This window comes from Miniopterus schreibersii (genome assembly GCF_964146895.1).
Source record: "Miniopterus schreibersii genome assembly, chromosome: 15".
Taxonomy (NCBI): Eukaryota; Metazoa; Chordata; class Mammalia; order Chiroptera; family Miniopteridae; genus Miniopterus; species Miniopterus schreibersii.
The window spans coordinates 50,077,475-50,093,155 of NC_138115.1; the positions used below are offsets into that span (position 1 = coordinate 50,077,475).

At 39.2% G+C, this 15,681-nt stretch overlaps 1 protein-coding gene across 1 annotated transcript in view; it reads left to right on the plus strand.

Moving 5' to 3' along the window:
- The window catches only part of ARIH2 (ariadne RBR E3 ubiquitin protein ligase 2), a 46,313-nt gene that overhangs the window by 7,689 nt on the left and 22,943 nt on the right, over window positions 1-15,681 (plus strand). Inside the window, 2 exon segments of the mRNA XM_081160656.1 lie at window positions 13,063-13,095; window positions 13,097-13,108. Of these exon segments, the coding sequence (XP_081016782.1) occupies window positions 13,063-13,095; window positions 13,097-13,108 (45 nt within the window).

Sequence of the window (15,681 nt, forward strand, 5' to 3'; positions counted from 1 at the left end):
TTTTAATTTTTATTGATTTTTAGAGAGGGAGGAAGAGAGAGAGAGAGAGAAACATCAATGTAAGGGAGACATACCGATCCGTTGCCTCCCATATGCTTCCTTGCTGGGGACTGGAGCCCACAGCCTAGATACGTACCTTGACTGGGAATGAACCTGTGCGTGGGACCATGCTCCAACCAACTGAGCCACCCAGCCAGGGTGCATAGTTTTCAATGCCTTTCACCTCAGGCCAGTTACTGTTCTTATTATGTACATTGTGTAGTATGTAATATTACACTAGTACATAGTATATTCACATACAACACTGTGTACTGTGAATATTTTTACAGTCACTTAGCCAGTTTCTCAGCATGTTTCTTTCTCCTCTATGTTGTCCATTATGTGAAACTGGGCACATTTTTATTATTTTACTGTTTTCACTCATCTTCCTTCAGGAACTATTGTATGGACTTTGTTGTTTGCTTGAAATTGAAGGTCAAGGGTATATTGGCTTGATTGCAATCAAATAATCATCTTGTTGGTATTTATGTGGAAATAACTAACATGTGCCGTATATGATTTCTATAATAGTTTACTAGTTTAGGGATTTTTTTCCCCGAGTGGTCAGCAAAGGCTAATATCTTGGATTTAGATACTCAGGGCTTTATTAGCAATTAGCTAGAAGCTGAATGCTAGAGCTTTTTTGTGACTTATTCCTAGAAGTGATTGCAGACTTTCTCTTTTGTGCTCAGCAGAAAACTCTGCACTCCTGGGTTTGGGATTTCTGTACCGTAGCTATAGCAAAGCTGCTGGAACCTCTGTTTCTAGAGGGCATTGCCCTAGTAGAAAAAAGGCATCAGGTTTCTTTCTACCTCTCCATGCATACCTCTCCCTGTCTGGTCAGCTAGCTGCTTTTGCTTTAAACATTGTCAGTTTATACACAGTATTGGTGTTTAAAATTAGAAAAGGAATTGTCAGGTGTGTGGCTATGCATGAGGCAGTATCAGTTGACTGAATTCATCGGAATCTTTCCATCTATGCATAGGAATTCTCAGATTGTCAAAGCCTTTGCTGACTTTCCTATTCTGCTAGAGACAGCTGAGGGGCCCAGGCACCTGTCTCTTCCATCTTTTTTTTGTGGTAAAATATATATAACGTAAAACTTGCCATTTTACAGCCTCCTTATTAGGCTGACATATGGTCAGCCCCCTGACAGGCCTTCTCTCCTGAGAAAGCCCTCCTCACCGTTTAGTACCCTCAGGGCTCCTTCAGAGTGTGGCTTTTGCTTTCCCTGAGCAAGCCTTCTTAACCCCTAGAAAACAGTGGTTGTCCCCTCTGTTGGTCTCAGTGCCCAGATGTTACAGCCCATATGTGTTAGATCATATACTGCAGTCTTCTGACTGCTTTGTGTTGTTTTACCTTTTACATGTATTTTTGCACACTCTCTCCCCCTAGATTGTTCTTGGAGGGTAGGAACTGCTTTATATATTATCTCCCCCATCATTCCTGTCAGTATTTCATCCATAGTAGGTATTAATAATTTCTTGGATACTTGTGGATTTTGTCAACTGTTGATGATAGTCATTGAAGATATTGGTGTGAGTTAGATTCCCTAGGGCCTGCTGTACATCCTCTCTACTGTCATGGAAGGGCAGTATTCTGGCCCTCAAGGTCATGAAAAGAAGGAACAAAAAGAACCTGGCATAGAGATGAAGGGATAAAAAGAGATGTGAGAAAGTTGAAACACAAGGAAAGAGTTTAAGAGAAAATGGGGCAAAAAGGAAAATAATCTGGAAATTTAGATGATGCTAGAGGTTAGATTTTTTCCCCCCCTTCCTAAACTTTACTGAGGAGCATGTTAAGACCATTTTCTTGCTGGGGCTGGGCCACAAGGGACTCAGTGATGTTCTAAGTGGTTTGGGGATTTGACAGAGAGGTCAGGCAGAAATCACATGTTTAATAATAAAGAAGACGCATGGATTTGGATTTATGTCACATCTGTCCCCCTGGGTCTCATAGTGCCCTATGCCAGAGCAAACTGTGGTCTTGAACCATTGCCTGGCCTCTGCCAGCAGGCACTGAAGTGGATTACACAGTGGGGAAAATAGATAAATGAAGGAATCCTCTTTAGGCTGGCTAAAAACTAGCATTTTTATTTTTATTTTTATTTTTTATTTTTTTAAAATATATCTTTATTGATTTCAGAGAGAGGAAAGGAGAGGGAGAGAGAGAGAGAGACAGAAACATCAATGATGAGAGAGTCATTGATCGAGCCCACAACCTGGGCATGTGCCCTGACCGGGAATCGAACCCCGATCGCCTGGATCCTAGGTCGACGCTCAACTGCTGAGCCACGCCCGGCCGGGCTTTATTTTTATAATTAAAATTTTTTGAGACAAGGGAATAATTGAAGTGCTGAGTTGACAAAATGGCGTTCACAGGTGCTTTGTCTACTATAGCTCCCTGTTGCATGTATGTCTGGATGGAGATCAGTAGTCGTCCCCAGATCACTACTGATTTTCCCATTGGTCATGAAGCTGTTTATACAACTCTGTCACATAATGAGATATTTCATTCTTATATGATTTAGGTGCTGTTTGGGCTAGTAGGAAATGTCATGTGTATGTCATTTAAAATTACAGTTTTGCGGAGAGCTGCCTATGATCAAAAGCTAAGTTTGAGGAGTGGCTTGAATTTTTCACTGTTACTCATGTCTGTGTTACTTGTTTTGTGTGTGCTGGCAGTTGCCTATGGATGAGCCATAGTCTAGCGTAAAGTTAAGCCTTTTATTGCCTTTTGGGATTTGATGTCTCTTAAGTAGAAAAACCCCAACTGTCTGAGACAGTGAGCATTTGGTTTAGTGAGGGCCTCTCGTGTGAGAGGGTAACTTCCAATATGTGTTCTGGGACTGGTCCATGAGTAACATCATTAATTGAGAAAGGGAAGTGCCCAGAAAATCAGATCAAGGGCTGAGGATAGACAATAGACAAAATGCTTATCTCTTATTGGGGGGGCTGGGGGAGACACACACGCAACTACTATTTTTCAAATAATGGCAAAACAAGAAGCATTGTTTTGAGAATGAGCTATTATCATACACAAATGTAATAGTGAGAGATGTGATGATTGGCAAGTGAAGTATTGTGTTGTAGGAGGGGGGAAAATATCTGACAAATGTTTTTAGCGATCATATATGAGCTTTTAAAGAAAACAGTTACTTTTTTTACACACTATATTTTTTTATGAAACTTATACAAAGATTATTTTATTGTTATAGATGAGAGAGGCCCTTTCTAGTAATAACAGGCATTTTTAATACAGTATGTTTAATACTTAGCCAAGAAGAATTTTGTCCTTCAGTGAATGCTATTAGTACTGTTCCATGAAACTCATGAAGCATTTGCTGTCAACCTGCTCAGGAAGGGGCTCATGATAGAGCCCAGACAGAGCTAGGCGACTTTCCTTGGTGATGCGCCAGAAGTGTCTACTGCATTGTGCACTCCTTTTCTCAGCAGCATGTTAGGGGTGTGGGCAGAAGAGGTGGAATGTTGTACTGGGCCCCACCCAATTGCTTAAGAAGGGAGAAGAGATAGTTTACTTTGGGCTAGATCTAGTGTAGAGTGAGCTATCTGAGCTTTATATTGACAGGAAAACCTTGAAGGTGTGGTGGAAGGGCAGTTCAGGTAACAGAAGTCCAGACCCAGTGGTTTGATAAGCACGAGGGTAGGAAAGTTAATTTCTCTGCGGGGGTGGGAGACAGAGATGTACAGATAAAAGGGATAAAATATGGATTGTAAATGCAATCTGAAGTGTCTTTACTGTTGGAAGGAACAGATTTTTTAAACTTTCAACACTGAACTATGCTGCTCACTTCTCAAGCCTAGGATTGGAGAAATAAGCTGGTTATTTTAAGTGTTTTTACTACAGTTCTTGCTCTTTGAATTGCTGTATTAAATGCAGTAGAGCTGGGGAAATGTTCCCTAGAACACGGTTCTGCCCCCGTCTTGCTCGAATTCGTTTTAGAATCTAGTGTTTGTTATTCAGCAAAATATGGCTGGAAAATGTCTTGAGATTCTTTTGTGGATTATTATTCCTCTTTGTGGATGAATCATAATGAGTTTATAGGGCTTCTGACTCTTAAGTACAGAAGTCTTTATAGTCCCAATTTCAAAACAACCTGGTTTCTATGCATTTGTCACTTGTATCAAGCAATTGGTGTTCTTGGTTTTTTGTTTGTTTTTTAATTGTTTTTAGAGAGAGAGGGGAAGGGAAAGAGAAATATCAATTTGTTGTTCCACTTATTTATGCAATCATTGGTTGAATCTTGTATGTGCCTTGACTGGGAATAAAACCTACCTTGGCATATCAGGATGATGCTCTAACCAACTGAGCTACCTAGCCAGGGCGTGTAATTGATGTTCTTAACATGAAGTACCTTATGTTTAGCCTTTCTCTTAAGTGGCACCAAGTCTTTGTATAACATCTGACGGTGACTTAAATTTTATTTATTAAGTAAATTTTTTAATATCCTGATGTAGCTGAATTTTAAGACTTTTGTTATTATTTATATAGTTATTAAGTAATGGTGTTGTGGTTTTTTTTAATTACTACTCATGGGAAAGTATCTTCAAGCTGAGCATAGTAACACTGTTTGTGTGCTGAGCAGCCATCTCATTTCTATTTTTATGACCTGATGTCAGGTTTCTTTGCATGCTAGAATCTAAATGAAATCCCTGTATTCCAAATTGTTGGTTGTTAGTGGGTGTGCTTATATACTTCACGATGCTTGTCTGGAAGTCTGATGTGTGTTTTACTGATATATAAATTAATTTTTAAAAGGGAAATGGGAAATGTCCAGAGTGACATTGAGAATTGTCTAAGTACAACTAGTGCTGGAGCTGTCCCTATCTTGCCAGCTTACAAAGGTTATTGTCATCATTGACTTTGTGTGCTCACTGTGTACTTGGCACCACACACAACATGTTCATCACCTTCCAGAAAAGAAGCCCTTCATCAAAGTCAAGGCCAGCTTTCATTGTAGTCTTTTTGTTGTGCTTTCACACTTCCTTAGGAACCATGTAAACCATGTGTAATCAAGGGGTGATTCTAATCCACACTTGTGTCTTAGTCCTGAATTTATTTATATTTAAATTTTTTTGTGGATGTTATTGCAATATTAAAGAAAGACTATCGTTCATAATTCCATTAACCTAAAATAAGCTTTCTGCCTTGTTTATTATCCTTCAGGTATTTTCCATATTCATACATATTATTACTGTGCTGCAATTCATTCATTTATTCAACCAATATTATTGTTTGTGCCAGGCACTGGAAAAATAGCTGTGAACAAAATAGACAAAAATCTCTACCCTGGTCGACATTATATTCTAGTAATCATTATGTATATGTGTTTTCATGTATATGTCAAACATTTCCCTATTTTTACTTCATTGTCATAGATTACTTTAGATGGCCGTATAGTACACCATCTTGTTCTTGAACCATAGTTTGCTCAAACTTTCCCTGTTGGGCATTTAGGTGAATACTTAGTGTTACAGCTGTTGGAGAATGGTTATATTGCTATGAGCATGTTCATGGAATGTGGCCTTTGTGTCTGTTGGGACTTGGCTAGAGCCTTGGCTAGTGGTAAGATGATTGGGCTCTAGTCCCTTTTCTGCCATTTAATATAACATGACCTTGGGCAAGTTCCTCAACATCGCTAAACTTTAGTTTTCTCATCTATAGAATAATGATGATGATACCTCCTTCACAGCATTAGATGAGATAGTGCATGTCAAGTTCCTGGCACGTGAATGTTCAGGTAAATGCTTGGTTATGGTGGAGGCAGGGCAAGAGCAGAACAGTGGGAGTGTTGTTTTCATACTTTTGCTGTGGTTCCTTAAAACACTTCCTCAGGATTTCGTGCTTTGAGTCATAGAGTAGGAGCCACATGGATGAAAGGTTCTAGATGACATATAGCTGACTGATGCCTCTGAGTGTGCATGTGTGGTTGGGTCATGTACTTTGGATTCTTTTGCCTTCATCTAGAGCCTCTGGTGCCCTTCTCCTGGGGCCCAGTAATAAGAAAAGTAGAAATTATGCAAAATGAATTTTGCATTGGGGCCAGGAAGACAATAAGAAGATACAGGGATATATAGCTTATCTGTTGTTCCTACATTTCTGGTTGACTACAGTGTTTCGTATGTGTGTACGTGTGTGTGTATGTATGTTTTACTTTGTCTTTGCCCCTGTTGCTCTAACAAAAATTTAAAGGATTAGATTTCTCTGCCCAAAAGAGAGAAGATTTGAGAAAGTCATAGAGTGAGACAGCAGGGAGCTTCTTATGTTGCTCTATCTGAAATGTGTCTGCCCTGTGCCTTGATTACTTAAACTGGCATGAATTGTCAGAATTTGTAGCTTCTGTTGTGTTCCCTTGTCTTTGAACTATCACAAACCTTCATAAACACAAAATGTTTTTACTGTGATAACTACAAGTTACCAACCATAAATAAAGAAAATAGGCAGGATGAGTGAGAGGTTTGTTTGAAGATTTTAACGGGAGAACAAAGCTGTTCTTATAATCCTGAACAAAGGGTGGTCCCTGTATCTGGGAAGGTTGTTCTCTTTGACTAGCAGTTTCTTTTCTGTCCAGTACTTGCTCTACCCATTTTCATTTATCCCTTATTTTAGGCTTTTACCAGTCTCTTCAGTGCTCTCACAATCATTTTTCCGGAGTCTGTATTTAACCTTGCCTTTTTTTTTTTTTTTTTTTTTACAAGAAATAACTCCAATGCTATTAAACTTAGCCTCCTAGATTCTCTATCTTAATTGGTGATAACACCATTCATCAAGCTGGAAACTGAAGATTTACCCTTGACTCCCTTCTACCATGAAGCCCTCCCTGATCCCTAAGCAAGTCCGCCACTCTTGTCTCTGTACAACTGTGTGCATATTTCTTGGTGTGTACTTGCACTGATTGCAGATTAGTTGTTTGTAAACCACTAGGGCTTGAAATCTTTGTGATAGAGGTCTACATTTTTTTCTTTGCATAATAGCACCTAGCAAAAATTTCTAGTTATGTTTTGTTCTCAGTAAGAGTTGCGTATTGTTGACCTGCTTGTGTAAGTCCAGTCAGTAGATGCAAAAGTTGAGAATTAACCCCAAAGCTCTTTCTGTATGCTCCTATTTGTAAATAGAGGACGTGTTTGACAAAGGGCTTCCGTGAAGGAAGCTGGTCTCTAAGTAGAGATAGGATATACCTGATGGATGTGTGGTTCCCAGCTTGGGATGCATGTCAAAATTAGTTTTGGCAATTCTGATACAGGAGCCTGAACTTCATGCAGACATAATGAAACAGACTCTTCAGAGGTGAGGCAAGGTATTTTACATTATATTTATGTGGAAGTACAAAAAATTTGTGAAATGATTCAGGTTATCAAAGTGAGGAGGGAGGAGTGCATCCTGTCTTTGGCTGCTCAAAGGATGTTTCCAACATTCAGAGTGTACTGGTTTTGTAACCACAGTTGGTAGTAGATATCTACTGCTGAACTGTTTTCAAGTTGGATAGGTATCCTGTAGTATTTTTGATATCTAAATGTACTTTCATATTTCATTGATCACCAAGATAAAAGTGGGTTCTTATGTCTATGGTGATAATGAGTAGCTGTAAAAATGACTAATAGTATATGCAATCATAAATACAATGTGAATGTTTTTAAAGTTGTGAATTTTATGACACTGTAGTAGAGAAGGTCAAATCTTTTTTGCCAGCTTATTAACATTGGCTTCTGATTCAAAATGGTTGGCTGCCCTCACATACCTTTGTTCTCCTTCCATTTGTTTTTATTTGTCTGGTATTCAAATGTCTGTAGCAGTTTTATTAAACAGCCAAAAACTGGAAACAACGCAAATATCCACAAACAGGTGAATGAACAAATAGTGGCATGCCCGTAGAATAACGTGCTTCTCATCAGTATAAAAACAATGAACTGCTCGTTCGTGTAAGCATCATTGATAAATCTCAGAATAACTATGCTATATGAGGGAATTCAGGGGGAACAAAGAGTAAACACTTTATGATTTCAATTATATAAATTCTAGAAAATGCCAACTAATCTGTTGTAAAGGAAAGTAAATCAGTGGTTACCTGGAGAGTTGAGGAAGGCAGGGAGAGAAAGGTTATTAAAGAGCATGAGGTAAATATGGGGTGTCCTCCATTTTTAAATATTATGAAAATGAAAGTAAAGGCATATATAAGTTATCAACTCATAATAACAAAGAGAACAGGTTGTGGAGACATTATTGCACATGGGAGCCAGCTTGTAGAGTCTGTGGGCTCTGATAATGACTGACAAAGGCTAAAAGAAATAAGTGTGCTGTAAATGGGGGGATTAATTAAATGTCTATGTAGAACAGTCAACTCAGCCCCCACTTTGTCTGTGGGCAAAATAATCTCATTTTTATGAAATAGAATAACCTGGGAAGAAATAGGGCCCTTAGAGTGTGTGAGATTTGACTGACCTCATTGGTCACTTTGAGGGCCCTTGAATCTTGAGTAATAGCTATCTCTGATGGATCACCCTAAAGAAAAGTCAGTTCATAGACTCTGTCCATGTACACAGAGTTAGGATTCGTTTTCCTGACACACAGCTTCCCCTCCCTTTCAAAATTGTAATATTCATCTAAAAGTAACCATTTTAAAGGATACGATTCAGTGGCAGTACATTCACAGTGTTGTACAACCATCATCTCTATCTAGTTCTAATATCCCAAAAGGAAACCTGGTACCCATTAAGCATTTACTCTCCATTCCTCCCAGCCCCTGGCAATCATTAATCTGTTTTCTGTTTTTATGGATTTACTTATTTTATATATGTTATATAGGTCATGCAACATATGACCTTTTGTGTCTGGTTGTTTTAACTTAGCATAATGTTTTTGAGGTTTATCCAAGTTGTAGCATGTATCAGTACTTCATTCTTTTTTTGGTGACTCTTAGTTTTTTTAAATGTGAATGGCTAACCAAGAATCACTGACATTGAGGGAAACATGCAAAATGAAAGAGAAATGGAAAAATTAACCTTACCTGAAACAGACCATTAGATAAGTTTGCTTGTTTTTAGAAGCACACTATTTAGTATTCTCCAAGATATTCAAGAAGATGTGGCATCTATAAAACAGAGGTGCCATCAGGAAAAAACAATCAGAAGGAGCTTGTGAAGATGAATTTGGGTTTACCAAATTAAAAAAGATTCTGTAGATAGAGCAGAAGGTAAAATCAAGAAAATCTCTCAATATACAGCCAAAATAACAGGCAAAAAAAAAAAAAAAGTGAAAAAAAGAGACATAGAGGATCATTCTAGAGATCCAGCATCTAGTAGAATTTCTGGGAAGTGAGAACAAAAAATTGCAAGGAGGAAAATACTAAAAACTGTAAGAAAATTTCCAGGAACTAAAGAGAAGAGCAGTCTTTATATCTAAAGGATTTATCCATTTCCCAGAAGAATAAAGACCATCTGTTAGAATTGTCACTGTGATATTTCAGAAAAACAAGGATAGACAGAAAACCCTAAAAGTTTCCATAAAGACATAGCAGTTTTCTAAAAGAAATGGGAACCAAATGTTTCAGCAACAGCGACAACCAAAAGACAATACAGCAATGGTCTTCAAAGTCTTGAGGTAAAATGGTTTTGAACCTAGAATTCTGTCATTGCAAAATAAACTCATTTTCAGACATCAAGGACTTTCAATATTTACTTCCCTTGTAACTTTTCTGATGTATTTACTTGCAGATGAAAATCAAAAAAGAGGAAAGTAAAGAATTCAAGAAATGGTTGAATTAATCTAGTAGTCAACCGAAAAGTCTCATGATGTTACCTATACAACAGGCGTGCAAAGTATTCAGCCCACATTTGAACAGAATTTTGTGGGATCCAAGGAAAACTTCTTCAGGAATAGGAGTGGGATAGATTCCAAGCAATAAACAGAATGAAGAAGCTGGAAGATTGTTGGGATACAGTGAAGAAATCATAGAACTCTTTACAAGGGAATCTACCCCTTCAAACTAGGAAAACTACACAAAAAATTAATGAGCCAAATATAAAGCAAACACATGTGGCACAAGTATGAATAATTGGCGGCGACTAAAGATAATGTATGAACATTCTCCTTTGAATAGCCCAACAGTAATAACATTGGAAGCACAAACAAAAAAAATGCAATTCTGGTCGTGTAAACAGTGTCTTAAAGTTACAAAGGTAATCAACAGGAACTGAAAATAGTGATTTAAACATTAAGAAGTTGGGTTTGGAAGGGGGAGGTAGAAAGCGGTATAAGTAAGCTATGTTTGATAGAGAAGCAGGGGCTCAACGACATTGCTGACAACCGAAAGGACCTGGACAAATGACTGGTAGAGATTCCCCTGGGTAGGAAGACTGGGAGGATAGCGGCTGGGTGCTGCGTGTGGTGGCAGGTGTTCTTTTCCATCAAAGTGCTTTTTATGAACCATTTGATTTTCTTTGTTCATTGGTAATGGGATAGGTTAAGAATTTGTTAATTCCCAATAAACAAGTGTTTCTGGTGTGTCTTTTGCTGTTTTTAACTTTTAGATAGATGCTAAAATACATGGGGGATATAGTTTAATCTCTACCATAAAATAACTTAAACATCTCTTTGCCTTTAGTTTCTGCCCCCTCCTATTTTAGAATGGTGAAAGAGGAGGTATAAATAAGTCATACTTTTTGTACTTCTATTTCATATTTTTCTTGTATATCCACGAAAACCACCAATTTGATTATCTTGCCCTGTTGAAGAATTTAAAGTGGTTTCTCCAGCCTGAACTCCTTCCTAACCCGTGCTTGATTTTTGCCCCTCCAAATCTGTCAGCATGTCTGACAAGACCTCTTGGCCCTCCTTTTTTTTTTCTAAATAAACCTTCCTCAGAAGAAATGTATCTGGCCTCTCCCTGCATCCCCTAGGAGCATGTGGATGTGTGGTGACTTGAAACTAGACTGCAGGAGACTGGCAGGGGGTAGTGCTAGCATATAGGACTTAGTACTGGCATAGACATTGTTCCAGGTGCTTGGGTATGGCAGAGAAGGAAATTGTTCTTTTGTTTTGTTTTTATTGATCTTTAGAGAGAGGAAGGGGGAGAGAAAGAAGGAGGGAGAGAGAAATGCCTATCTGAGAAACATTGATCAGCTGCTGCCTCTCGCATGCACCCTGACCGGAAATTAAACCCACCACCTTTTTTGGTGTATGGGATGACACTCCAACAAGGCAGCCACACCAGCTAGGGAAGGAAATTATTTTAAAAAATCTCTACCCTTGCCCATCTGGGCGTGGGTTAGCAGTTGAGCATGAACTTAGGATCCAGGAGATCGCTGTTCAATTCCCGGTCAGGGCACATGCCCAGGTTGTGGCCTGATCCCTAGTTTAGGGGCGTGTAGGAGGCAAGCCGATCAATGATGACTTTCTCATCATTGATGTTTCTATCTATCTCTCCCTCCCTCTTCTTCCTCTCTCTGAAATCAATAAAGATTAAAAAAAAAAAATCTCCACCCTTAAGGAGCTTCCATTCTGATGGAGTTTTACATAAACAGAAAGGTTATAAAAATAGCATTATGTGTTTTGAGCATAGCTAAGGAGATCAGTCAGTAGCTCTGTCTTTGAAACATGCTGTTGGAGTCTGTGGCTTTGTCAGTGAAATGTGCTAGCCTCTGAGGTATCCTCTGGAAAGAGGGGGACCTGGGTGGTACTGCCTAGATGATATTTGGTATTCCCTTTCCTTTGCCTCTCTTCACAGTAGCAGTAGCTAGAAGAGACAGAATTGTTAGAAATCATTTTTGGACAAGATGGGCTTATGGCTACAGGAACATCATAGGAACCTTGGCTTTTAGTCCTACTATGTGCAGTTCGTTGGATATCAACTCCTGTCTGCCTTTCTTTTGGTTGTGGTTACTGGACATGACCTTGGTTTGCAGAAATGATGGTCATCTTGCGTATATGGCACCCCCTTGGAAAATTGTTAGAATTCTAGAAGGGACTATAACTAGCATTTTGTACTAAGTACTTCTAAGAGGATTTTCATTGAAATGCACCCTAAAAAATATGCTGGCTGGGATTTACTTCACAGTAAACTAGAGGGTAGGGAATAGGTGAGGTACAGATATAGTAGGCCTGGCCATGAGTTGATGTTGGAGCTAGGTAGTGGGTACATGGATTTCATTCCACTCTTGTTGTAGATGCTTGGGATTTTTCATAATTAAAACAAAGTACCCTTGTGGTCAGGGAATGATGACTTTCATATTTTTGCTTTATTGTATTTTGCATGAAAGCTTTGTTATAGTGAGGTCTTTAGGGTTTTTTTGATATGATTTTAATGATCAGAGACCATAATAGGACTGAATTAAGATTAGACTGGAGAGAAATGTTCAAATTTGTGTTTATTAATCAAATTTTTAAAAAGCATGTATGACATGGGTGCCTCAATTACATGTTAGCCCCCCCCCCCCCATGGAGACCTTTAAAGAAAAAGTGAAAGGAAGCAAAGTTATGATCAGTTGCCAGAGAAATGACCTTTTAGAGGCTGAGAGTAAGGTGTGACGTATGGGAGAAGTGAAGGCCTATTACTTAAATTAGACTTTAGGGGTAAGCATTGCCTAAGGTCAGAGGCCCTCTGGGACCCACCACCATTGCTGCTGATTTGCCCCATTCTAGGCTGGTGTTCACTTACTCCTTTGTCTCTGCTTTAACCTTGTTTCTTCCTCTTATCCCTTTAGTATGGTCTTGCCTTACCCTTGATCCCCTAAGACCCGAATCCATCCATCTTGATCTCATTAGACTAGTTTTTCTATATCACGTCCCTTTCTACCCCAGGCCCAGAAGCTGGCCATAGTTTACTCCTTTCCTTCATCTCTGCTGTGTAGTGAATGACTACTAGTGTGAACAAATGTCATTGGATCACAAAGTGGCATAACACAGGCTGAGGAATGGAGACCCATTCTTGTAGCCTTAAAAGATGTCAGGCAGTTGGCAAGTAAGAATTCTAAATAAAAATTGAAACTACCACCTGTATTTTTTCAGGCCGTTGATGCTCACTGCCATCAGCTGCATCCTCCCTATGGCACTGGTAAGTGTGGGAAGGGCTGGTGACAGTTTTGGTGGGCTGCTGGATTTCTTTTTTCTGGGGGAGAAATCTATTTGCAAGCTGTGTTGTTAACTTGTTCCCAGCGGCTGGACAGAGTGAACCAGCTATAGGAGAATAAAAAGAGGAAGAAGCAACTGACTATACTCATGGGTTTTCTTGGGGAACTGTTGTCAGAAACAGAAACAGGCTATTCAGTATGTGCCTTCATAAGTTAGCATGTTCTATGCATTATTTTGGATGATAAACATATTCTATCCAAATGCTTTAGGATGTCAAATAGCAATTATTAAATTTCCTGAAGTTCTTAAAACATTTTTCTTCAAAGATAGATGTTGGCTGTGTAATAGACAGGGTCCAGAATGTCATGTGTACTTACTGTTTCCTTCAGTAGCAAGATTTATCTCCCTCTGGTATTTTAAGTTCTTTGTGGTCAGGGGATCAAGAAATGTTTGTTCCAGTGATTAATATAAAATTCTGATAGAGACTTGACTTTTTTGGGGGTGAGAGTTGGAAACCAGAGAAGAAATTTGTGGCTCCTTGACTAACAAACTTTAGGTGGACTTTGGGACCTGTGATTTTAAAAATTATTTCACCACAGTGCTTTATAGTTAGGGACCCAATAGAGAAAAACACACAATAAAGTTGAAACATAGAGCAGAGCAGCAAGTCACAGAATTGCTAAAGTATGAGCTGATAACTAAATTACTTCTGGGGTTGCCTTATACAAGCTCCTGAAATTCTTCCTCTGTCTCCTGCTAATGAGTGGCTCAGAGGCCACACAAATTCAGAAGTTTTATCTTTACCAAGGTGGTTTCCATTCCAAGTTGTAATAGTATAGACAGTTTGATGTTTATACTATTTCATTTCTCTAGTGTCTGAAGCACTTAGATCATAGAAGAAAATGCCTCCAGAATAGCTAATAAAATGCTGTGAACTCGTGCTCTGTTAACCATGTCAGGAACAGCAGCTAAAGCATTCACTTAGCATCATTGGCCCATATCCTGGATTTCCCCTTACCTCCCCCCCCCCAGTCCCACTTAGGAAACAGAGAAAGAAATGTGTGGCACATTTACTATGTTCTCTTTTTTTAAAATTAAGAAATAATTTATTGCCTGGCCGGGCGTGGCTCAGCGGTTGAGCGTCGACCTAGGATCCAGGCAATCGGGGTTTGATTCCCGGTCAGGGCACATGCCCGGGTTGTGGGCTGCAGCCAATCAATGACTCATCATTGATGTTTCTATCTCTTTCTCCATCTCCTTTCCTCTCTCTCAAGTCAATAAAGATATACTTAAAAAAAAAAAAAAAATTCTTGATTTGAGAGAGAGAGAGAAGAAGGGGTAGAAGGAGAGGGACAGAAACATTGATTTGTTGTTCCACTTATTTATGCATTCATTGGTTAATTCTTGTATATGCTCGGACCAGAGACTGAACCCGCAACCTTGGCATATCGGGACATTGCTCTAACCAACTGAGCTACCTGGCCAGAGCTACTACATTCTTTATCTTAAAAAACAAACAAACAAACAAACAGGAGAACTTGATTTCCCAGCATGGGTCTACTCCTATAGGTATCTATGCACAGGCCTGTTTGAGGGCCTATATCAGGGAAAATATCTTTTAAGTGTCCTAAACACAGAATGTAGAGGATGACCTAAGATATTTACCTGCAGTGTTTGGGAAATACTGTCGACCAGCAGCAAAGTCCTTTTTGACATGCATGTAGCTAAGTGCAGCTTTCTGAAATAAAGATATGGAAATGTCTGAGAGTGTTGAGATTATAAATGCAATGGCAAAACAAAGCCAGATTGGATTGATAATGCAGAGCAGTGTCTTGGGTAAATGACAAGAGTTGACCTCCATAGTCCTTTCAAGCTGTAGGGGAAGCTCCCTCAGAGGCTTCTGACCCATTGTGGGTTAGGTTCTCGGGCCCATGGGAACAGGAGAAAAGGGCACAGGAGATGGGCTGCAGTTGGCCTCTTTTCTGACCCCATCTTTGACTCTGTGAAAGCTGCCTTCTGGACCACCCAGAGACTTGAGGGCACCTTTCAGTCTTTGATGAACTTTATACCACAACTTGCCCTTCCTTTCCCAGCTCTCAGGGAAAGTGAGAGAGGGATTTTTATCTTTGGGGCTTATATTTACACTGACCAAGGCTTCAGGGCAATGTGATTGCTTAGAGATAGGCCAGAGAGTTAGAGGCAGGCCTGAGAGTTTAACAGCAACATTTAAGGAGCTGACAGGCTGAGGGCAGAGCATCCAGTGGAACACTAAGAAGGCTTCGTCTGGGAGGTCAAGAGAGAGAAAATGTTATGAAGTTATCAGCATTGTAGATCTATGTGAAAGTTTTATCTATTTATTCTAAAATTCATGTTGTATAGTCAGTTAACCTTTGGTCAAAACTGTGTTAAAACTCTGAAGGGGAATTTTTTGTTTTGAGGAGTAAGTAAACTATTTAATGCAGTAGTATAAAGGTCAACCCTCTGTTTACTGTGATATTTGTTTATGCAACTGATTGCCAGTGAATTCAATTTGGCAGACTTTCCCCTCTGACTTCT